At 48.5% G+C, this 22,809-nt stretch overlaps 6 protein-coding genes across 10 annotated transcripts in view; 2 read left to right on the forward strand and 4 right to left on the reverse strand.

The window, feature by feature from the left end:
- Positions 1-17,059, forward strand: part of LOC120449721 (JNK-interacting protein 1) — a 147,401-nt gene extending 130,342 nt beyond the window's left edge. The window contains exons 1-6 of one of the 4 annotated variants that reach the window (XR_005616213.2): positions 13,725-14,326; positions 14,612-14,988; positions 15,152-15,882; positions 15,971-16,158; positions 16,213-16,854; positions 16,917-17,059. Coding sequence is in view for 3 of the 4 variants with exons in the window: in XM_039632348.2 (XP_039488282.1) it covers positions 14,214-14,326; positions 14,612-14,988; positions 15,152-15,882; positions 15,971-16,158; positions 16,213-16,285 (1,482 nt within the window). In the remaining variant the exon portion in view is untranslated. Of the gene's footprint in view, positions 1-13,724; positions 14,327-14,611; positions 14,989-15,151; positions 15,883-15,970; positions 16,159-16,212 lie in introns of those variants that run through there. The other 3 variants (XM_039632348.2, XM_039632349.2, XM_039632350.2) reach the window with 3 other exon arrangements.
- LOC120449727 lies at positions 6,409-7,351 on the forward strand. Its single transcript, XM_039632356.2, has 2 exons — positions 6,409-6,697; positions 6,765-7,351. The coding sequence occupies exons 1-2, from the start codon at positions 6,678-6,680 to the stop codon at positions 7,231-7,233; spliced, it is 489 nt and encodes a 162-aa protein (XP_039488290.1). The 5' UTR covers positions 6,409-6,677; the 3' UTR covers positions 7,234-7,351.
- Positions 7,476-22,809, reverse strand: part of LOC120449720 (tryptophan 5-hydroxylase 1) — a 45,683-nt gene continuing 30,349 nt past the window's right edge. The window contains exons 1-7 of one of the 2 annotated variants that reach the window (XM_039632346.2): positions 9,454-10,680; positions 9,144-9,309; positions 9,019-9,069; positions 8,660-8,941; positions 8,330-8,456; positions 8,038-8,270; positions 7,476-7,978 (exon numbers count right to left, since the gene is read on the reverse strand). In XM_039632346.2, the coding sequence (XP_039488280.1) occupies positions 7,681-7,978; positions 8,038-8,270; positions 8,330-8,456; positions 8,660-8,941; positions 9,019-9,069; positions 9,144-9,309; positions 9,454-9,973 (1,677 nt within the window). In that variant the 5' untranslated portion in view covers positions 9,974-10,680 and the 3' untranslated portion in view covers positions 7,476-7,680. Of the gene's footprint in view, positions 7,979-8,037; positions 8,271-8,329; positions 8,457-8,659; positions 8,942-9,018; positions 9,070-9,143; positions 9,310-9,453; positions 10,681-22,809 lie in introns of those variants that run through there. The other variant, XM_039632347.2, reaches the window with a different exon arrangement.
- On the reverse strand, positions 11,407-12,225 carry LOC120449728 (lysozyme X). Its single transcript, XM_039632357.2, has one exon. The coding sequence runs from the start codon at positions 12,180-12,182 to the stop codon at positions 11,754-11,756; it is 429 nt and encodes a 142-aa protein (XP_039488291.1). The 5' UTR covers positions 12,183-12,225; the 3' UTR covers positions 11,407-11,753.
- LOC120449723 (ester hydrolase C11orf54 homolog) lies at positions 19,540-20,763 on the reverse strand. The gene is made up of 2 exons (XM_039632351.2): positions 20,562-20,763; positions 19,540-20,477 (listed from the first exon to the last, which is right to left on the reverse strand). The coding sequence occupies exons 1-2, from the start codon at positions 20,761-20,763 to the stop codon at positions 19,594-19,596; spliced, it is 1,086 nt and encodes a 361-aa protein (XP_039488285.2). The 3' UTR covers positions 19,540-19,593.
- On the reverse strand, positions 20,982-22,525 carry LOC120449724 (ester hydrolase C11orf54 homolog). The gene is made up of 2 exons (XM_039632352.2): positions 22,266-22,525; positions 20,982-21,969 (listed from the first exon to the last, which is right to left on the reverse strand). The coding sequence occupies exons 1-2, from the start codon at positions 22,360-22,362 to the stop codon at positions 21,086-21,088; spliced, it is 981 nt and encodes a 326-aa protein (XP_039488286.1). The 5' UTR covers positions 22,363-22,525; the 3' UTR covers positions 20,982-21,085.

The following is a 22,809-nucleotide window of genomic DNA, read 5'->3' on the forward strand; positions in this document are numbered from 1 at the left end:
CCCGCAGGACACCCACCCCCCGCAGGACCACCAGGACCTGCAGGACCAAATCTGCGGCACGCGGCACGCCTCTTGCCTGTCAACGTGGCCTCGAAAACAGTGAGCAAAAGTTGGGGATGCTTTTCATGAAATACTTTTCATGGAATGTAACATGTAATGTAACAACATGTTCATATAATATGTACGAAAGCAAAGGGGATTTGTATTTCGTTACGCCCAGAAGCACTTGGCATTTCTCGCAGTGTACAGGACCTCCTTTGGTGTTGGCTTTGGCACTGGCTTTTGGGTCTGGAGAGCCGCAGGAATCCAGTGCTGGCATCTCGCGCTTAAGTGTTATTTGTCTACGCTTACGTGGGGACCCAAAAGGACTCGACGGGGATTGGGGATGCAGGGGGATGCAGTGGGATGCAGGGGGAGAGGGGTGATGTCCTGGGCGTGCTCGGGTAATTGTGCCGCTCATATGTGTGAATTAAATGTGCCGTAAAGGATCCCAATTTTCCGGTCACTTAACCGAAAACCAGCAGTGTGCCGCAAACACAGAAGGACACGTTTTTTTTGTGCTGTTTGCGCTGGTTTGTTGTTTTAAGGTCCTTCCTTGGGCAAGCCACTCGCTCCCGGGATCAGCATCTTTTGGCCATATAATTTACTTATCCGCCGAGCTCACATGACAATTTAATTGCTGACATAATGTCAAACACGGGCAGCAGGACATCCGCTGGCCGGTCAGCCCTTGGGCAAATGGCGTCCTTTGCGGTTAACACATTTGCACTTTGCCCTCTGCTCCGGCGAAGGCAAACAATGTTTTTAATATAAACAAAGTAAAACAAATTAGCGCAAAAAAAGAGGTCCAAGCGCCGAGGACCGGCTGCCATCGAGGATGTGTTAAGTGTCTTTTATTTTATTACGTTATCCTTGCTTTACCGCACACATTATTATGCGGCCAGCGTAAAAGGCTTACATATATTTATGTGCCACGTAGAAAAGGACATTCCGCCCCAGTGTCCATGTGTGGGTGGGTCTTCGTTTCCCCGCTGGAGAGTGTGTGTGTGTGTGCTCACAATTGTTTTGACTTAATTTGCATGCCCGTCCAAGGATCATCAGCGCTGGTGTTAAAGGACCTCCGCCCACGTGTGCGGCTAATTACCAGCACACGGAGAGCACTGCGCGAGCCAAAGAGCAAGGACCCTGGGTCCTGTTGGCTTTCGGGCAAACGCACATTACGGCCAGGGAAGGAGGAGTTGCCAGGATGTTGCCAGTTAATTAGGAAATTAAATTGACTAAAGTGCCTGAGCGTTTGCCCGATTATCCTGCGACCACCACCACTCCTTGGAAAATAATTTAGCGCAAATAAGTTTAGCGAGCGCCCATTGCCGCCATTGCTGCTGATTGATTTACGCATCTCCAACTCTGGCCCACACACACACAAAGAGTGTGTGTGCACATTGCACATACGCCGCGTGGGCATCCTGCTGCGTTGCACATACGCCGCGTGGACACAGTTTTCTGTGCGGCGCAGAGTATCTTCGAGCTGCCCCCTCTTTTTTCGATGGCTCTATGTATTTGGCAGGGGCCGACTGTTGGCTGCCTACTTTTTAGGCGGCCTGCCATCCATTTTCATTTACTCTTCTGCTTCTGCTTCTGCTGCTGCTGCTGCTGCTTCTACTGCTGCTTGTGCACTCTGTCTCCTGGCTTTTCCTGCTGCTTCGCCTTATCGTTGGGTTTCGGTACATAGAGCGGCCAGCGAACACGCACAGAAAAGCAGAGAAACGCACCAACGGCCGGCTTTTGGAGGCGGAGCCAACTCGACTGGAGATGAAAGCGGAGAAGGAAGAAAGAGGTCCTGCAGGGAAGAATGATGGCTGCCAGGCTGCTGCTGCGAGTGCGACTTATAGCGTAAGGCTTGCAACCATTAATTATGATGGACATGCGTTTGCAGGGGAACTGGGCGGGGGATAAAGCATCTTCTATGGCAAGGATCAATCAAACTGCAGCAGAGTGCAAATAATATTCAGACACTCACTTTTTTTTTTTTTTGCAAGGAAATTGTCCGTCAAGCTATTCTCCTTAACTGTCCACTATCCCCCTTTTTTTTTTGGTCTTTGTTATCCATTTTCGCCAGTTGACAGACAAAGAGCCCGGCTGTATTTCCATTTGAGAGCCACAAATGCCAACGAAATGTCAAATAGAAAATGTTTTAGCGGAAATTTGATTTTAAAAAGCGTTTTGCCAGCAACTAAATGAGATTATGCGCTGCCCAAAAGTGCAGAGGGCAAAAAGCAGAGCACACAGGACACACACACATGGCATACACGGCATACACGGCATACAGGACACTCACGGTGCCCGGGGCAAGTGAGGCATTAAAAAATGCAAAATTATATATCAAAGCAGCAAAAGGGACAAGACAGCAGGAGGAACCGATGAACGGAGAAGGAAGGGAGGAGCTCACGAAGACCGCTGCATGTCACATGAAATTATTATATCCCGCCGTACAGCCACATCCCGTTCGGGACATTGAAAATATTCCAACGTGATCCGGCTGCCAAGTGGCCTCCTTCCAGGACATCCAAGAAGGACATCACAGGACAGCATCCAGTCAGCCTTCGCTGTCCGACGAGCCATGCAAAATAAAATAGCAACACGAAAAAATGCGAAATTTTGTTAGAAAATTGCAAAAAATTACATACATATTTGGTTTGTATGCAGCGGCAAAGCGCAGGATAGTGGGGAATTTCCGCTGTCACAAAGGACACGTGAGCTGATGCTAATGCACTGGCCTGCCAATGGCGCGCAACCTGGCGGATACTTGATTTTTCGCCATCAAATATGGAGGAGCTGCTGGTGGAGCTGCTGGCTGCGCTTAAAGTGCTTCGTATAGAGCATTTGCCCCATTAGATGCGCTTCAATGGGTTAACCAGCAATTAGTGTCCGCCCCAATAAAAACATCTTAATAAATCAGCGCGCAGCAAATGTTGCAAAGGAATGAGTGTAGCAGTGGGTGGCAGTGGGTGGTGATGTGTGCCACCCATCCATAATCTGGGCAGACAATGCGCGTCCCTCAAGTTCATATTTCAAACGCTGCCGTCCCCATCCCGCTCCCCACTGTCTGCACTTTTCAAGTGTTTTTTTACCCGCCACTTGGAAAATAAAATGGGATGGTTGGAGATGAGATGGGGGTGACCAACCCTTGGAACACTTATCGCACTCAACATCATTTGCATGCGGAGTGTTCGCCGTGCGCTGTACGCTGTCGGTTGTGAAACAAATAAAATCAAGAAATAAATTAGAGAAATGCAAAAAGAACGAAGAAAATCCGGAAATGTTTGCCCAAAAAACCAGAATCTATACATGGCCAACAAATATGGCCGTGGTTGATTTTTTGCAATCTGCACTTTTCTGGTCCTTTGTGCAGAATGTTGCCACAGACTCGAACTCGAGGCTGTCCTTTAGCTCCATCACCAGCTTCAGATTCAGTTCCAGCCATGTGGTGGTTGTGCTCTAGCTCCAGCTCCAGCTCCAGCTTCCAGCGCCACCTCCAGGTCCAGCGCCACCTCCAGGTCCAGCTCCAACTCAAGCTCCATCTCCTGCCACATCCGTCTGACTGGGATCTACAAACTGCAGCCTGTCTGCCTGCCTGCCTGCCCGTCTGGACACGTAGACACGGATACGGACGCAGACCTCCGACCACTCCGCCAATCCATGTCCATGTCGTCGTCGTCACCTCGCGACGCATTCGTGGCACTCGCGTTTAATCAGCGATGTTTGGAGCAGGACTCCTGAGCACTCCTCGGCGCCCAAACTCCAAGCTCCAAACTCTAAACTCTAAACTCCAAACTCCAGCTTCCATCGCCATTTATTGTTAGTGGCTGGCCAAAAATGCTTCGCTGTTGTTGTTTAGATTTCTTTGTCCCGGGCATCGCTCCGTTTCAATATTTGCATGTCCCACTCCTCTGGAGAATCGGGAATTATTTCCTGCTGGACTTGTGGACTGCTGCGGTTCCATCATATATCATGTCCAGGGAAAGCACTCCTTCCTCTGCTCGATTGCTTTAGCTCCGCCGGGTTTTTTATGCATTTTCATTATTTTCAATTTCCATTTCGAGCAGAGCGCCGGTCTCCGTCTCCAATCTATTAAGCGATTTGCCTGCCCTCTGACAATTTGCATTTAAGCTGCTGCTGCTGCTGCTGCTGGCGGTCGTCTTTAAGGCAGCCTTTCAATTATCCTTCGGACACCGAGATGGCTCGTGTTTCAATGCTCCGAGGCGGCAACAAGTGGCCTCAAAGTGCCTGCCAAGCTGTGAAATCTCGGACTCAGAAGTGCAGTTGCAGTTGCCAAGTTGCCAAGTTGCCAGGAGACGCCGTTGGTTCGGTTATTGCCCAGAACAACAAGAAGGACGAAGGACGAAGGATGGCAGGGGGCCCACAATTAACCGGCAGACCAGAGAGATCCTGCTGCCGCTTCCTTGAATGCCCCCAGCATCCTTTCCCCCACAGAGGAAGAGGAGTAGCAGGAGGAGGAGCAGGAGGTGGCCATTTTTCAGACCGGACACTTGAATGAGCTTTCAGCAGCACAGTGATTGTGTGTGTCAAGGTCGTCTGGCTGTGGTGCTGTGGCCATGTGGCCATGTGGTGCTGGGGCTTCCTGCTCCAAGACGGTGCCAAGTGATGAGGACGATAACGTCTCCATTTGTGTGCACTATGCTCGATGCTGGCTCCAGCTCCTTTGTGTCTGTGTTTTCCAGGGGAAAAGGGGGGGCGGGGGGACAAATCAGGACCTGGTACTGTTCCCAGTCCCTCAGACATTCTTGGGGAATACCTTTTGGCAGCTCAGACTTGTCTGCCTCTCTGACAAACTTGCTGTTTGTCCGTCTGTTTGTTTGTTTGCCTTCCGTTTGTGTGCTCTAGAAATTTGTGTTTTGTGAAAATTGTTTTTCTTCCGCCCCCCTCCACCGCCTCCCCCCAAAATGGACCTTTGCTGTGTTTAAGATTCTGTGGCTTGGGCATTTTGTAAATAATCTTGTTTCACAGGACCTCAGCTCCTCCTGCTGATCCTGCTCCTGCTGCCGAAGTGCGACTTTGCTGTCGACAGGCGCCAGTGGTCAGGTCCTGCATAATTTATGTGGGAAAGTCTCTGGGCCGGAGTGTTGCTCAAGAATTTCGGCAGGACACCTTTGCCAGTGTGTCTGGGCCTCGCAGTTTAGGAGTTTCGGTGCGGAACAAAGTCAATTATTGTTATAGGTTTTCGCCCAACAAATTAAATGGTTTTGTGGTCGAGCAGAAGACCGAGTGCTGTTCGAGGCGTTTATTGTCGACACAAGGCGAAGAAAGTGAATCGAATGACTGCACAAATTAATTCTGGGCAGTCAATTGTGGAGCCCCACTTAATTTGGAAAGTCATGTGGGCTGCATTCGGACATTCCAGCTACGCAAACATGTCACTTCTGACATTTAAGGTATCACTTAGTGAGTCAGGCATGTTTTTCAGCAGGATTTAATGCACCAAAGATGATAATTGAAGTCCATTCTGTGTAGAGGGGATTCTTATACCCTAAAATAAAATAATAATAGAATTATCTCTATGTTGAATCTACTATGTTGTTGTATCATATAATCCCTAAGAAATACAGAAGTCTAAGTAAGTGTAAGACTTCAGTGTTGAAGACCTCAAAGAAGTTCGCGACAGTCAAATGTATAACTTGAAAAAATAGCATATAAAAGAACTATGTAATCAGTTTAATCAGAATAATTCGGTCAAGACTCCTGTTGGTCCTAAGTATTCTACTTTCTATATACTTTCTTGCCCATAATCTCAGTCGGCGGCAACAAAGCAGCTATAAAGCACAAGCTTTCGTTACCAAGTTTTGCCTTCGACCAGGAAAGCTTTCGCACTTGGTGGTGGAACAGGGAAGCACCAGCGAAGTAAGCAGTGTTCCAGACTAGTGTCGAATGTAGAATCTTAGTTTGAACAGCCGAAATCTATGAAAGTGAAATAGTTGAGTGATAATAATAGAATTAAACACAAAAACGCTGTGCAGAGTAAAGGTGAAGTAGATGTATTGGCGCGATAAGGCCGCATTATCAGACCACGGACCCTGTTCATGCGATAGACCCAGACCAGACCCCATTATAATGGGTAATCACCGCGGACCGGGCCGATCCGCCGCCTACTCATCCAATCCGGAGTCCAAGGTACACGGCGTACGGCAAACATTACGTAGTTTCCAAGAGATTCAGAGTTATTTTGACGCCGGCCGTGGAAAAGTGATCCATAAAATTGATCGATAAGCCGAATGTCAGCCGCCTTATCGCCCATGTCCAGCCGGGAGCAGCCCAGAAGAGAGTATCTGGTGCAGACCCATTACCAATATGCAATCATATCTCTGCTTCCCGAGCATTAGCATCGGACATGGCTTATCCACATACATATGTATGTGGGGCTTATCAGTGGCAGGTCGCCGCGGGGCTTTCAGCGCGATTTCAGTTGGATTCCAGCTACGGAGCAGAGCAGTCGGTTCGCGATCAGTGCGAATCAGCAGATCCACGTGCCGAGCACAGAAACTAGCCAGTGAATACAGTGAATACATCACCAGATCGGCAATAAAACACGCACTCGCTGATAAGAGTGCAGGCAATACAACAAATACAAATCAAATAGACAAAAATACGGCACAGCCAAGATGATGTCACATACGGTGAGGTGCGTTTCGTGTTCTTTCCGGTGACCCCAACAGCAGTACTAATTCCACAACTATTCCTCCACACAGGGTCTTCAAGATGATGTACATTGTGGCGGGCATCCTCATCAGCAATGCGGAGATCTGCGACACAGTGGACCGCATCCAAATAGCGCCACGCGTCGACCTCAAGCCGGAATTCGACCACAAGTACCTGACCTCCGGAGGCAACAGCCCCGGCTCCCGATCCCGCACCCACTCTCGCCAAAACTCCGGCAGCGCATCCGGATCGGAGGAGGGAGCGCCCACCAAGAGGCGGAGAGTCAGCGTTTCGGGCATCGCTGGGGGCGTGGTCAGAGGCGTCACTAGCCAGGTCTCCAAGCGAGTGGGCCACCGCTTCGTCTGGCTATCGGACATCCGGCTCATCCTCAAGCAGTGGCGACTGCTGGCCCTCAGCTTCAACCTGTGGACCATTCCCAACTTCGTGGTCCAGTGCCTCACCAGCTACATGAGCAAGAAGCTGCTCATCAACAGCGACTGTGATATGATCTACAAGTAGGATTAGGATATTGCATACTGAGTAGTAGGACAGCGCAGCGAGAGGTTGCGGTTTATTGTTACTTTAGTTTTTACATAGCTTTAAGTCTGAATAAACAACTGCTAGACATAGACAAAGATACGTGTGCATATTTAAAAAGTGTAACTGCAGTACAATTCAGCTAGCTTTTTTTTAAGAAGTACGATAAGTTATTACTCTATCGGAGATTTCGCGGGTATTTTAATTTGTTCGCTACAATTTGTTTTTCTTTACTTTAGATTTCATAAAAAGATTTGCTTTAATAACTTGAGCTTGTTAGTATATCTTTGTATATATAGAACTTCAGTTTACACTTCTTTTTATACTCAAAAGTTGAGGAAAAACATGTTCATTTTCCAAGTGAATTGTACTGCTTTGTGGTCCCGGTAATCTGTTCCCTTAAGGTTTCATTGCTGTCCACTTCCATTCCTAGTCTCCCTCCGCCGTGGAGTTGTCCGAGTTGTCCGGGCTGCACGGACTTCCGCCTCCGCCGGAAGCGCCACCTCTCACATTGAGGCTGTTGTGGAGCATGTTGGCGATGCTGTCCACATCCAGGTTCTCGTCCGTGGCGGAGATCTTTCGCAGGGCCGAGCAGACGATGCTGAGGTCGCCCCTGAGTTCGCTGACCACCGCCGTGATCTTCTTGGCATTCGACAGCACCTCAACACTCATCGTGTACGGGTTGTAGCGCACTCCAAATGGCCGCTGGATGCTCTCGGCAAAGGCCCTTTAAGCAAAGATTCATGAAAGTTATTTGCAGTGTGGTTTTCGGGGTGGGCAAGCTACCTCATCTGCTCCTTGGCCTCCTCGAAGGAGTCGGTGTAGTAGTACGCATTCTGGTAGGAGGTGATGATGCACTCCTCCTGGCACGTCACCTCCGGGTCGAACTTCTTAATCTTGTTCTCCGCCGTAATTGCATGCTGCAGCTCGGCCACTGAACTGAGTAGTCCGGCGCCATAAACCTTAAAAGTGCTGTCCGGCTGTTTGCACAGCCCAAACTCCACAGTGAAGAAGTAGAGCTGTTGGGGAAAACTGATTATAAAATGGGAAAGGTGGTGGTGCGGTAAGGAATATCCACCGTAGCCAACTTCTCGATGTCCGCGTCGCTGGCACCCAAAGAGGCCAGGCCAATCTCCTGCGAGAACTGGGCAAAACTGGAGTTGGCCAGCAGGGGCATGTGGCCCAGCAGCTCGTGGCAACAGTCCCTGGAATGCAAATTCAACAACATTCATTTGTTCTATAAAAACTATCTGCAGAATTGTATAATAACTAGTCATACGAGTAGCATATCACATCCAGCTAAAAGTATGCCTTTTCAGATCCATCGCGAAACAGAAGCAAATAAAAGTATGCACCACAGTTTTCCATAAAACTTAATCTTATATACCAAAAGTAAGATGAAACTTACGGCTCTGGCGTGTAGAAGGGATCCGAGGAGTGCCGGATGTACTGGGTGCAGTGGAACACGCGGAAGGCGAGTCCCGATAGGAAGTCCCTTGGCGAGAGGTAGCCCGCCACGGGTCGGAGCTGGAATCCCGTCTTGCGCTTGAGATAGACACTCACATCCTGCAGCTGGGGCACGTTGTCCTCGCGGTAGCCACAGTACTTCTCCAGCTCCGGCCAGTTGTCCATGTACTCGGGCACGGCATGCAGCACGTAAAGGCGATGAAGCTCCAAGAAAACGGTTCCCCTTTGTACGAAAAGTTGCAAGCCAGCCACATGAATCGATGCTGCAGCAGGCGAACGCAAATGCAATCAAAAACTTACCAGGTTTTCACCTCCTCAGGTGTGTATTGCACACGAGGAATGGGGTTGCCACTAAAGGGGGTGGTATTCAAGGAGTGGGATTAGGGAGGACTCGGCTGGGCTGAAATCCATTCTCACACACTTACTGCTTGAAGTTGTTGGCTATGGCAGAGAACTGCTCCCGCCGCTTACGGTACACGGGGTCCTTGAATCCTGGATGGTCGGCATCCAACTCCGAGCCGTACATCAGCACATTCTGCGCCTTGTCCAGATCGGAGATCTTTCGCGGAAACCACACCATGTCCCCGAAATCTAAAGTAACATTATTATAACAACTAATTTTACAACAAGTGAACGGGGAGCGGGGAATATTAACACCCAAATCGATTGGCAATATAAAGAGTTACATTCAAGAAGTTTCGGGGCATCCGAATACATTGTTTCCAAAGAACTCACCAAAACTGGAGCACGCCGATAGCGACGGCGCCCTGGCCAAACCCTGGGTGTTCACGGAAGTGTAGTTCACGGAGGCCACCTCCCGGTTGAGCATCTTGACCACCTGGTCGAGTCGACGCGGATCGCACTCCACGTCCACGAGGACATCGGCCTGGTTGGTGCCCATCTCCAGCGGCGAGAGCTCCAAATGCAGCACATTGATGCCCAGCTCCTGGAAAACCTGGAGGGCTCTGGCCAGATTTCCCACCTGGTTGCGCAGGGTGAAAATGATGGAGACGCGTTCGCCAGGGGAATGCTGTCTTCCATTATCCTGACCACCAATACCAGCACCACTGATGGCCAGCCTTGGCGGCTCCGGCGGAGCGGACGAGTGCCTGGCGACACTCGGATGCGAGGAGGGACCGGATGTGGTAGAATCCTTTTTCAGCTGGTGCAAGGGACTGCCCTGCTTGACGGCCCACTCCTGTTCGCCGCTCCTGTAGAGCCACAGGCCCAGAAGACTCTTGCCGGAAGCACTCATCACTGCACTGCACTTGGTAGCTACTCCTTTAACTCCGTGAACTCCTTTAGTGATTTCCGCGGGCACACGCGTCGTATGCGCAACTCAGCGCCAACTGCAAGATCCCTCGGATGCGAGAGTCCTTTTATAGGCAGCCCGCAGGACTCGCACACACGCACTCACACAGGATATACATATTCAATTGTATTTATTAAGTGTGCGTGGCGAGATAAATTCGTTCAAGGATATAAAAGCTACAAGTGAGTTTTTCTGTTCCATTCAAAAGGACCCACCTCCTTTCAGGGTGGCATCTCCTGATTGGCCAAATCATGTTGGAGTCAGGCCAAATCGCTAACGCATGACGTCACCGTGCCCTCACTAAGGAGTCCTTATGACTTCTTGACTAGTTTGTTTCGTTTTGAATTTAAATAAATTTTATTTAAATTTACATTTTAAATGCCAATTAAATAGTTCGTTAATTACAAGAATAGATGTATGCATGTAGTAAAGAAGGATAATTAGTGTTTTCAGGGTATGCAGATCTCGTTGTAAGATCGCAATTTCACTTTCTAATCAGCAGCAACAACTTGCAAGCGAATGAGGAACAAGTCACGGGTCTAGGGTTGCTGGACAGACAGACAGACAGCCAGACTTTTGCGCTTGACTTTCAAATTCAGGCGTTTAATTTATGCTGGTACGGCAGTAACTAGTGTACCGTAAGGAAAACCTAGTGAAACCCCTGCAGAAATCGCAAGACTCCCGCTGGATAAAATCAATATGAAGTTAAGAAAAAATACCGAGTTTGCGACAAATAAATGGGTTGCTAGGTAGTTGGACCAAGTCGTTGGTGAAGTCGAGCTATAAAGGAAAAACGCTTTCCAGCCAACGACCACCAACCAACCACTTGATGCTTCCACAGAGTCAATAGTAGATAAATGGCAATTTCTTTCCGCCCGCTTCTTTGGGTCTTTGTTTGAGCTTCGAGAAAAGCAAATAGCGCCAGGGGAGTCGGAAAAGCTGGGAAATGCGTTGGGTTGGCAACCGAAGTCACTGCCACTTGACTATTAAAATATGCGAAAGGCCCACTAAACACATGCGTGGGCAGCACTCCACCCCCAAACCCCAACTCATCAGCTGAGGCGATCAACTTAATGGTGCTGGCTAACTGATTGACCGACAAACGACTGGCTCCCAGGAGCCATCCACTTTCTATTTGCCCACGAGCTGAAGGATTTATGGTAGCTCCAGAGGATGCAGCACATCCCCCACTCCGCAGTGAAGACAGCCAGACGAAGATGGAAACCGGAACGGAACGGAGTCGAGGTCACGATGAATGGCAGCTCTTGATTTCGGAATAATTAACTTAGACACATAATTTGAATGGGGGAATGGGGTTCTAAACTGCGACTCGGCTTTAATTCGGAGATTGGAAGGGGTAATTTGATCAGCATTTAAGAAAAACATTCGCAATGCGTCTGCTTTATTGGGATTTCCGAATGTTAAGTAATAATGCCTTTGTGATTGTCTTTCTATACTTTATGGTTTAATTTATAAGAACCAATGACTAATTACGCTGTCGTTCATCATTGTTTAAGTAGGCCGCTCACTTCTTGCTTATCTTTAATTGTATAGATGACATTTACACCAACCTGGCATATAATTTATATACGTCTATTATGAATCAACGTTACAGCTTATAATGAAAATATTGTGCAAGGCTATAAAAGTGTTCATTAATTGTTAAGGCAAATGCAAATTTCAATGTTCAGGTTAATAGACTACCAGGCATTATCAGAATGATCTACTTAAAGCAATCATCGATCGGGGGCAGGGCTCCACTGCAGTAGTGCCAGGTGGACCAGGCGGGCCATCCCTGCTGGCTGAGGACCTTCTGGGCACATCTCACGGAGTCAGTGATGTCATCGGTCAACAGGGCGCTGCAACTCAGACCGCAGCCGTTGTGGGAGAACTTTCCACTGGGCGGCTGGCACCAGTAGAGGTCGTTGATCTGGAAGATGCCGTAGTCGTTGGATCCATCGGAGTTGGGAGGACCCACCACTCCGGTGCGGTAGTCACTCTCGTGCTCGGCAATGCACGTCCACTTGGCCAACTGGTCACGAGGAACGCCCAGATTGGACATCTCGCGAGCCAACGAGCAACGGTCCATGGTGCGACCCAGGACAGCTAGAGTGGTCAGTGCCAGGATACAGATGGCCAGAAGAGCTCTCATCGTGAATGGGTTGGATGTCACAGAGGTATTACTAGCCCACGCCGGCTGTCTCTCAATATTTATACGTGGGGATATGATGAAATTCTGCCAATGTTACTCATTTGTTGTACAATCTCGATAAGAACTATGTGCTTAGTCAATTGAGTTATCTGTATATATTTATGCAGTCAGCTTTAATTTCTCAGAAACCCCCTTTTTATGCAAAGGCTTATCGTCAAAAAAGTTTTGCCACCGTGTTGCACATTTAAAGGATTTTTGAACCGAGTAACAATATAAATACTTTCTTTCAAATTGGCAAGTTGAATTTATTGTTCTTTAAAGAAAGTATGTGATAAAAATGGCATTCAGAAAGTGTAAAGTAATGGAATGAATTCCCCCTAGAAGCAATTGTTGATCGATGGCAGCTTTCTACTGCTGGCCCAGGACTAACTGGGAGATAGTGATGTCATCGGTCAATAGGGCGTTGCAACTTAGAACGCAGCCGTTGTGGGAGGTTTTTCCACTGGGAGACTGGCACCAGTAGAAATCCTTGATCTGGAAGATGCCGTAGTCGTTGGATCCATCGAAGCAGACAGACTGCCAGAAGAGCTCTCATAGTGAATGGGTTGGATGTCGATAAGGTATTACTTGCCTACCTCAGTATTTATATGTGAGGATATGATGACATTCTGAGCAACGGAGTAGCAAAGTAAAAAGCCCCTGTTTCTCATTTGTTGTACAATCACGATAAGATCTATGTGCTTATTCAATTGAGTTATGTGTAAATATATATGCGGTCATCTTTCTCAGAAAGATACAAGATAATGGATTATAGATAAAATGAAGTTCAAAAATTTATTTATTTTTCTTTGATGATATTGTTGAATACAAATCAAGTTCAAAAGAAATGGAATGAATTCCATTTAGAAGCAATCGTTGATCGGTGGCAGATTTCCACTGAAGGCGTTTCACGAGGACCAGGCGGTAAAAAAAGGAAAAGATATAATCTACCTATAGAAATACATATCTTTTTAAATAAGTTATGGCAGACTGGCGATTTCCATTTCCTCAGTTACAATGACCAATTGGCTTCGGATTACATCAGTCTTGATTTTATCATATCTTGGTCAAAAATGATCCTAAAAAAGAAATAATGACTGTTTTGGACAGCTTATGACCCAACTAATTCATTTTTATCTATTTATGATTAATTTACAGAAATAAAAAATTTTTTTAATTTTTGCATTTTTTGTAAGGGGTTACATCACAATTTTTTTCAAAAATTTGAAAAAAAAATTTTTTTTGACTGGAACGCAAATCGGTTCTAAATGTTATTACGAGTTCAACAAGGTATAACATGCCGTTCTAGGATGTTTTTTTCCAATGTTATGGACAAAATATGGCTTTATTGGAAGCCAAATAAAGATTTTTGTGCATAAAATAGGTTTCTGATGGCTAGCGGCATTTTTAAAGAAAAGAAACAGATCTCTGTAATATTATACTTTAATAACATATACTATAAATATTTGTGCGAGAAGAGGACAAAGCAGGGGGTGTCCACCCCCCATTTCTTAGATCCGCTCCTGGCTGTTCGTGCCCAAAGCGCAACAGCATTGCAATTCGCAAGTCACCCCCATGCGAAGCGGGGAGCGGAAGTGATGCACTGCGCAGGCGCGCTTCCTGTCAACCCCCAGGAGAGAGTATGCGACGACGGCTAGCGGTAAACAAAAACAAGTTTGGCTCTCCACCGAGAGAGAGGGAGAGAGAGAGCTTCCGAGTGACAGCTGAAAGTCCCAAATTTCCCTGGCTTGGACCTCCACTATTTCGTATTTGGCACCACTCACATCTGGAATTCAGACGGGGACACTCAAGTACGCCAGCGACGTCAAGGAAATTATCGATTTTCGCATGTGAAGTGAAAAAAGTGACTCCGTTGGCAAAAACTGTAGGCTTAGCAGTGAATTCCAGTGCAATTCCAATTAAAAACAGATACCACTGACTAACTGACAGCCCCAGCTAGCCTGTAGCGGTGGGCGTGGCAGCTGGTCGGACATGGCCGACAGCGAATTCGAGGAGTTCCACAGGCCCATATTTGAGCCACATACGATTGCTGGATTCGGTTCTGGAGCAGGCAGCAAGAAGAACAATCCCCATGCATTTTACTCGTAAGTTGAAAGGTCAAAGGCTATGGTAGGAATCAATATGTGGAGAAGCCTGCTGTGGCCAAGGAGCTGCACGTGTCCCAAAGAGCACCCCCCAACTCGTTCGGTATCCTTGAAGGGGAATGTTTGCAACACAAATCACAAAAATCACAAAACCCACAAAACTCACTCATGCAACTGCTTAAAAGTGTGCAATGCATATTAAGTAACTGCATGCTTGCTATGAATGATTTGTGATTTCTGTGCGAAAGCATGAAAACAGATTCATCAGTAAGCCCCTTTTCGCAGTTTAATTCCCAACGATGACCTGGAGGACTCGCACTCCTCGAAGAGCGATGGCGACGGCTCCGATCAGGAGGATGGCATGGGTCTCGTGGATCACGAGCCCAAGATGCGCCAGGTGGAGGACGATGAGCTGGGCGACGGCCTGAAAGTCACTCTGTCGTCGGACGGCTCACTGGACACGAACGACTCCTTTAACTCGCACCGGCATCATCCGTTGAACCACCAGGATGCGATTGGTGGCTTCCTGGGCATGGACACCAGTGGATTGGGTGGCAACAGTGCTCCTGTGACCATTGGAGCCAGCACAGATCTGCTGGCACCCAACACAGCTGCCACGCGACGTCGTCGCAAGTTGCCGGAGATACCGAAAAACAAGAAATGTGAGTGCATAGAGAACTTAGTTCCTGGCTAGAGTATCCTGCATGCAAGTAGTTCTGGGGTCTATGCCGGTCTTCAAATCTCCAGTTTGATTTAGAGATCCGGAAAGCCCTATTTAAGATCCCTTCGTAGTTTCGGGCTAACCCACTCATGGCCTCGTTGCAGCTTCCATTCTGCATCTTCTAGGTGGCTCCAACTTTGGCTCCCTGGCGGATGAGTTCCGCAACGGTGGTGGTGGTGGAGGTGGAGGAGTACCGCCAGCAGTTCGCGGTGGACAACAGCGCTCATTTCTGTCCCTCAAGTGCGGCTACTTGATGGACGAGGACTCCAGTCCGGACTCCGAAAGGATGCAAAGTCTGGGCGACGTGGACAGTGGTCACAGCACGGCGCACTCGCCCAACGACTTCAAGAGCATGTCGCCGCAGATCACGTCTCCCGTTTCGCAGTCCCCCTTCCCGCCGCCCTTCGGGGGCGTGCCCTTTGGCCAGCTGGAGATGCTGGAGGCCACGCACCGCGGGCTGCACAAGTTTGTGCCGCGGCACCACGACGAGATCGAGCTGGAGATCGGCGACGCCATCTACGTGCAGAAGGAGGCCGAGGACCTGTGGTGCGAGGGCGTGAATCTGCGCACCGGAAGGCAGGGCATCTTCCCCTCGGCCTACGCCGTGGACCTGGACTACAACGAGTTCGATCCCACAGTGCAGCTGGTGAAGAAGGAGCGCTACCTGCTGGGCTACCTCGGATCCGTGGAGACGCTGGCGCACAAGGGCACGGGGGTCGTTTGCCAGGCGGTGCGCAAGATTGTCGGCGAGTACGGCAACTCGCCCACCGGACAGACCTGCATCCTGGAGGTCTCCGACCAGGGACTGCGCATGGTGGATCGATCGGGCCCGAATGTGAGTAGCAGACAGCTTCCTTATCACTGTCTACCTTCCTTGCCATTGATAACCGATATGTAATCCACTTTCCACGTTCCTGAAACAGCAAAACAAAAAGGACAAGAAGCCGTGCATCGACTACTTCTACTCCCTGAAGAACGTCTCCTTCTGCGCATTTCACCCTCGCGATCACCGCTTCATTGGCTTCATCACCAAACATCCCACGGTGCAGCGGTTCGCCTGTCACGTCTTCAAGGGCTCCGAGTCCACCAGGCCGGTGGCCGAGGCAGTGGGGTAAGTCAGTTGAACAGCCCTTGAACAACCCCCGAATGACACTCCTTCTTGCAGCCGTGCTTTCCAGCGATTCTATCAGAAATTCATTGAAACCGCTTATCCCATCGAGGACATCTACATTGAGTAGGCTTGCGGGGGCGGTTTGTGCTTCTAGACGAAGACGAATTCATTAATCAATACGATACGATATATTTTTTGTGCGGTTATTACGAATAAAAGCAAAGATAAGTCTCAAGTCTCAAGTCTCAAGAAATATTTGCTCTTCTTCAAAGAGAATCTTAAAGCAAATTCAATAAGCTCGCAATAGAAACCCTAGCTATAGATTACTCTTATTTCTCCGTTGCTAAATACCATTCTCGGCAAGTTCTTAGACATGTAAATAGTTAACTTTTGTTCAAAACTCAAAACTCCCACTCTACACTAAAGCTTCAAGCAATCAGCAATAGTTGCCCCTTATAGAAACACCCCTTACACTCGAGTACATTGCATATACACAGAGGCACAACCAAGCACACACACGATGAGTTGAACTCCCTGAGAGAAAAATCACCTTGAAGAGCCCAATTTCGTATCGGAAAGTCAGTAGCTCAGTTGGGTCTGAATCTATTGTAAATCGGAGACAGCCAATCTAGATTGGTTCCAGATATCCAGACCCCACTGTGAGCACATCCCCATCCTGGCAATGCACAAAATAGAGTGAGGCCAAAGTAATTTAGAGATCTTCGCGTAACCTTAGTTTAGTTATGTCAATCTTTCAGTTACCAGACTCAACAATATCGAACATCAGCTGCTACGTTTTGAAGTATTCTCAATTAAAGCCCAGTTTAAGATGTGCAAACCTTTAAAGTTGTGTACACGCAGGCGAATATATACTGTATATGTATACAAAAGAAATATATAAAGAACCTATAAATCAAACTGGATAGCATTATTATTGGGGCTCCAGAATGAGGTGAGTTTTATATATTTTGATTTAAACTTCCCCAAAAGTATGCATTATAGCTCAAGTTTTAGGAAGTTGATAGAATAACAAAACGATGCTGTTTGATATTTAGCAGCCCAAAAGATAGCTCTTAGTTAGTAAAGTATATTTTCTTTTACTTATAATTTATGTCAGTTAATCTGTTGGGTGAAATTAATTGGTGATTTGCTTAAAATAACGTGACAAGACAAGATAATATCTATCGGCTGCATGAAGGCAATGGCCAATTGCAGTTTAGTTTTAAGATTAACTAGTGATGACTTGTTTTGAGTGTGGAGACTCGTATGTGATCATCTAAGTAATGGCCAAGAAGTTCCAATTTGGATTTCGCATTAGTTTTTGTTAGTACATTACATTAACCATTCCGGATCCAAGCTCGGAAAAAGAAACAATCGCACATCGATGGAAACGCCCTGGGAGTGGAGAATGAATGGCCGTGCCATTAAAATGGCGATACATCAGTTAGCCTTGGGGCATCAATCATTATGCAATTTCGCGGAGCCAGGCAGCAACTTTGGGCCACTTTCTTCGGAGATGGTTCACCGACACAACGGGTTCGCTGGTGGAGGTGGGATCTGCCTTTGGGCAAAGTGCTCTAACAGGAGCACCGACTAAAACGAAGTAATTCGTGTCGCTTTTAATGGAAATGTATACCCGTAGTAGCCTTGGCAGCGACTTTGGTTGGGTTCGGTGTGGGAACTGGTTTCGGGGTTGGGAAAATCGCGCGGCAATCGCTTGATGCACTTGTCGACGTGCCCGGCCTCTTAACTCTATCGCAAATGTGGCCAATTAGAGATTAAACGACAATTTCAATTTGAAATCGCTTGTAAAACAGACCAGCCGAAAAGCCAACCTGATTTTCCTGGGGAGCGGCAGTGGCGGCAATGGACTTGTCAAACTGATTCGATATTTAGAGGGGTTTGGCGTTGCTTTTAGAACTCTCTACATCAGTCAGTGATGAAAAGATGAAGCTTCTGAATATTTCAATACACTCTTAAAATCTCTATCTACCGAATTATGAAAGTACAAAGTTATATTCTTACTATTTACTGATTGTTCATTTACTGGTTGTTGAAACCCTATTTCATTTAAGCTGGGAATTAGTAATTTCACTTAATAGAACTTGCAGCTTCTGAAAGCGAAGCTCTCGAAAAGCGACACCTTATCTGAGGGCCGACGATTCTCCGAGTGCATGAATGGATGGATAGAACCGATGCTCGTAGAAATCCCCCAAACAAGTTCGCTAGCTACGCGCCTGAAGAGCAGCTCCATGTGGAAAGCCAGTGTGCGGCAGTCGAGCCATCTGATCGCGGACTTCATTCAGTCTGCAACTCGCGTTTCAGCCGAGCAGACGCGGCTAAGTCCACAGTTTAGGCCAGGCCAAAACAAAAAAAAACTCTAACCAAAAGCCAGACGAAGCTGGTGAAGTGAAGATCGAGTTGAGTTGAGTGGAGTAAATCGAAGCGAGGCGGCTAATAAAAAGTGCTAATGGTGTGTTTAAAATATGAATAAACCGAGTATGCCAGAGCCACAAAAACGGTTACGAGTACAACAACCAATGCCACAACCACAACCACAACGGTAACAATAACAATAACAAAAAGAGATTTTCTTTTTTCGTGGGACGAAGAAATCGCATTTGCATTTCACCGCGCTGTTTGGTAGATTAAATTGGATCAAATCGATGGAAGTTCGGTGTTTGTTTGTGTGCGCGTTTCGGCCAAGAGTGCTACTTTCGTAGAAAGGTTATCAGAATCGGGAATAGTGAATAAATAAATGCAAATATTGGAGACCCGTTAAGCAGAGCCGCGGAAGAACAATACCATTTTTAGGGAGAGTCTTCGGCGTGAGTGGGTAAGTTCTGTGCCTCAGTCTATCATCTATCATGTCTTGACTGGCATTTGTAACTGTCACAACAAACGGGTTGTTTTGGTTCAGTACGCCCCAGTACCAGGCCAGTTGGGAAATCCATAGGATCGTTTTACTGGCTGAATTCACCAATGCATTCGCTGTGTGCTCTGCATGGATCAAAGTTATTAAATAATTAATGGCCAGCGGTGCAAAGAGAAAAACACAGATTGCTGCATGTTTGGAACATTATTTACGGCCTGCTTAGCTAGACGTCCGTATCGCGGCTCCCATTAGGCCAAGCATGAAGCTCCAGAACCCCAGACTCCCAACAATCCCCTGCTATTCGGACAGCTGGCTATACAGCTGGGTATACAGATCATTTAGCCATCGATTTGCAACTCGAAGAAAGCTGGTCGGCGGCCCTCATTTTTGGCACTTACATAAACCCCATCGCCTGGGGGCTCCACAAGTGTTCCACAAATGATGCGGCTCCAATGGGCCTCACTTTGGTAATCCGAGAAGAGCAGACAGAAACCGAAACTATTTTCTCGAAAACGTTTATTTTTGGCCACAATTATGGGCAGGAACGATGGACAGATGAATCAGTCTCGGCCCAACTGATCGCTCACCACTGGTCTGTCCACCCGGATGACTCTTTCGGCCACGTTCAGATAGGCCTCGTACTCCACTGTGTCCGGCGTGGTGTCGTAGTGGTAGTGGCCACCCCAGTTTTCAAAGGAGAACGAGTGGAAGTGCTGCAGCCTGAGGTCCAGTCCCATGTCCTTGGTCACCAGGGTGCCCACTGCGTTCAGCTGGGCGGGCATTTCGTAGAACTTGAGCCAGTTTTGGATCTGCTCCTGGGTGTGAATGGGTGTCTTGCTAAAGTCCCGCATCACGTGCTGGTGGACACAGCCCTTGCGGACCACGAAGATTCCTCCCAGGCCCACCACCTGGTCCCCGTAGTGCCTCTCCAGACCCTTGCGTATGCATTCCACAAAGTTTTCACCTCCAGTTCGCTGTTTCGCGGTCACTCTGAGCACTTCACCTGGCTTTCCCTCGCTGAGAAAGAGGTTTAGGATCAGGGCAGCACGGGATTCGCCATCGGGAATCCTTTCGAGCACACAATCCTCATTCGCTCCCCGCACAGTGGCCGTGTAGCTGCCTTGGGTGAGTTCATCCTCCTCGTTGAGCGAGAAATTGAAGATCCCCTCGCAGTTGGAGTGGCGAATGGGCCACGGACCTGCTCCCGGTCCAACTGCAAAGATCTTTCCCGCTCCCTGAGCTCTTCGAGTGATCTCCTTCAGATTGTAGAGCTTTTCGCGCTGCACCAACGGCCGCAAGTAGGGCGGACCACCTGCTTCCAGAAGAGTGGCCTTTCCACCCAGTCCACTCTCCACCAGGCCGAACTGGGAGTCCCTCAGATCTGGACAAGCTCCCACACTGACATCCACGGTTCGAAAGTTTTCATTCAGAGCACCCTGTATAACTGGGGAGCAGGTGAAGAGCTTATTCTGGGCTATCCGCTAGACGAGAGCTATTTTTATCAGCGATTCCACGCGGGAGTGCTCACCTCTTTTCAGTTCCGAGAGGGGCGGCACATGGAGCGGCCTCTCCTCGAAGAGCAGCTGGTCCGTTTGAAGGTGACTCTGGCTCATGGTATCTCTGCAAATATTCCGGACCGAGTTCAGGGCCTTTCCTTGCTGGAGGTGAACTACCGACTGGCCGAAGCACCATCGCCTGGTAAAAATGTCAGCTACTCGAACGGCTGTCATGATAATGTGCGGCTGATACTTCCACTTATACGAGTATGTGGTTTGCCGTTTCGGGTTTCTTTTAGCTATTTATTAAGTTAATTGCAACAAAGTACTAACTTAGAGATAGAAGTGTAACTGAAGCAATTTTAAACTTTATAAATTTGGTTGGACACTTTTGATAAGCGATTTTCAGTATGCGTTGTGCCTGTCAGGGATTTGCGCAGATAAAAAGATAGTTTCTGTTTTCGAGCTTATGTTTTGTTTATTTACTATTATTTATTGGGGGTAAATGGTCAGGGCAATGGAAAAGTCGGCTACAACTAGATACGGGAGATAAGATCTAGTCGCGTCCCACCTTGTGAGTGGCCACGGGCTTGTCCACCCGCACCACCCGCTCGGCCACATTCAGATAGGCCTCGTACTCCACGATGTCGGGGGTGGTGTCGTAGTGGTAGTGGCCGCCCCAGTTGCTGAAGGAGAAGGAGTGGAAGTGCTGCAGGCGGAGGTCAAGGTCGTGCTCCTTGGTGACCAGCGTGCCCACGGCGTTCAGCTGGGCGGGCATCTCGTAGAACTTGAGCCACTCGTTCACCTCCTCGTCGCTGTTGATGGGCGTCTTGCTGAAGTCCCGCATCACGTGCTGGTGGGCAGCGCCCTTCTTGATCACGAAGATGCCGCCCAGACCCACCACCTTGTCCCCATAGTGGTTCTCCAGACCCTTGCGGATGCACTCGATGAAGTTCTGTTCGCCGGTGCGCTGCTTGGCGGTGATCTTCAGCACCTGACCAGGCTTACCCTGGCTGAGGAAGAGGTTGAGCAGCAGGGCGCACCTGGGCTCCGTGTGGGGTATCTTCTCCAGGACGCACTCCTCCTGCTCGCCCCTCACGGTGGCCGTGTAGCTGCCGTTCGTGAGCTCATCCTTCTCGTTCACGGACAAGTTGAAGATGCCCTCGCAGTTGGAGCCCCGAATGGGCCACGGACCCGCTCCGGCGCCCACGGCGAACACGGTGCCAGGACCCTGGATCTTCCGCGTGATCTCGGCGATGTTGTACAGCTTGTCTCGCTGCACCAGGGGCAGCAGGAAGGGCGGACCTCCCGCCTCCAGCAGCGTGGGCTTTCCGCCCAGGCCACTCTCCACCAGGCCGAACTGCTTGGCCTTCAGATCCGGACAAGGACCCACACTGACATCCACATTGGCGAAGTTGGCCGCCAGGGCACCCTGTATAACTGCGGGAGAGGGCAACGATTAGAGCTTTATCGCGACCTCCATCTACACGAGATATGGCAAAAGCTGAGCAAAAGCTCTGGGACCAGTCATATGTTTCTGTTTCTGTTTGGGATCTGCTCAATGAAAACAGCAAATGACAATCACAAAACAGAGAACACAGAACACTGAACATAGAACGCAGAAGTGACCGAAAACCGGCTGTGGAAAGTTCGGCACCGTTCTGCTGAAGGTCATTTGCACATGGCACGTATTGTTATCTCTGGGATCGCTGGGAAATCCAAGCAACTCGGCTCACCGTTCTGTAACTCCGACAATGGGGGCACGTACAGCGGCTTCTCCTCGAAGAGCAGTTGCTCCGTACTCAGCTGGCTCTGGCTCTGTCTCTGGCTCATCTTGGCTGGAGTTGTGTCCTAGTTACTTTGCTCCTTATTGCGGCTCTGGCCTCGTTTCGATTCAGGTTTCTGGATTCCTTTCTCTCGCCCAAGTATTGAGTATTCTAGCAGCACAGAGGGTTCCTACCGCTCGCTAGATCGCTGCAAACACGACTGTCTGCTGAAACCAGATGGGGTCTCGTTTTTTAAAGTTGAGTGCTCGGCTCCCGGTTCTCCGGTTTGCCCTATAGTTAACATTGCTGGTGCGGCCAACCGGTACAGGGTGCATCCGTCGATAAGATAAACTCTTCCGCCGTATTTAGTTTAATTAGGGCAGAGATTCGCGTTCTTAAGGTTACTGGGGGAAGGTGGAGCAGGCCGCCAACTCTCACGATTAATGCGCATGTCAGGAAGGCATATTTACTACTGTGTTTAGTTCACTACAGTAGCGCCTCCGCTTAACGACCT

Source organism: Drosophila santomea, chromosome 3L (genome assembly GCF_016746245.2).
Source record: "Drosophila santomea strain STO CAGO 1482 chromosome 3L, Prin_Dsan_1.1, whole genome shotgun sequence".
NCBI classification, from domain to species: Eukaryota; Metazoa; Arthropoda; class Insecta; order Diptera; family Drosophilidae; genus Drosophila; species Drosophila santomea.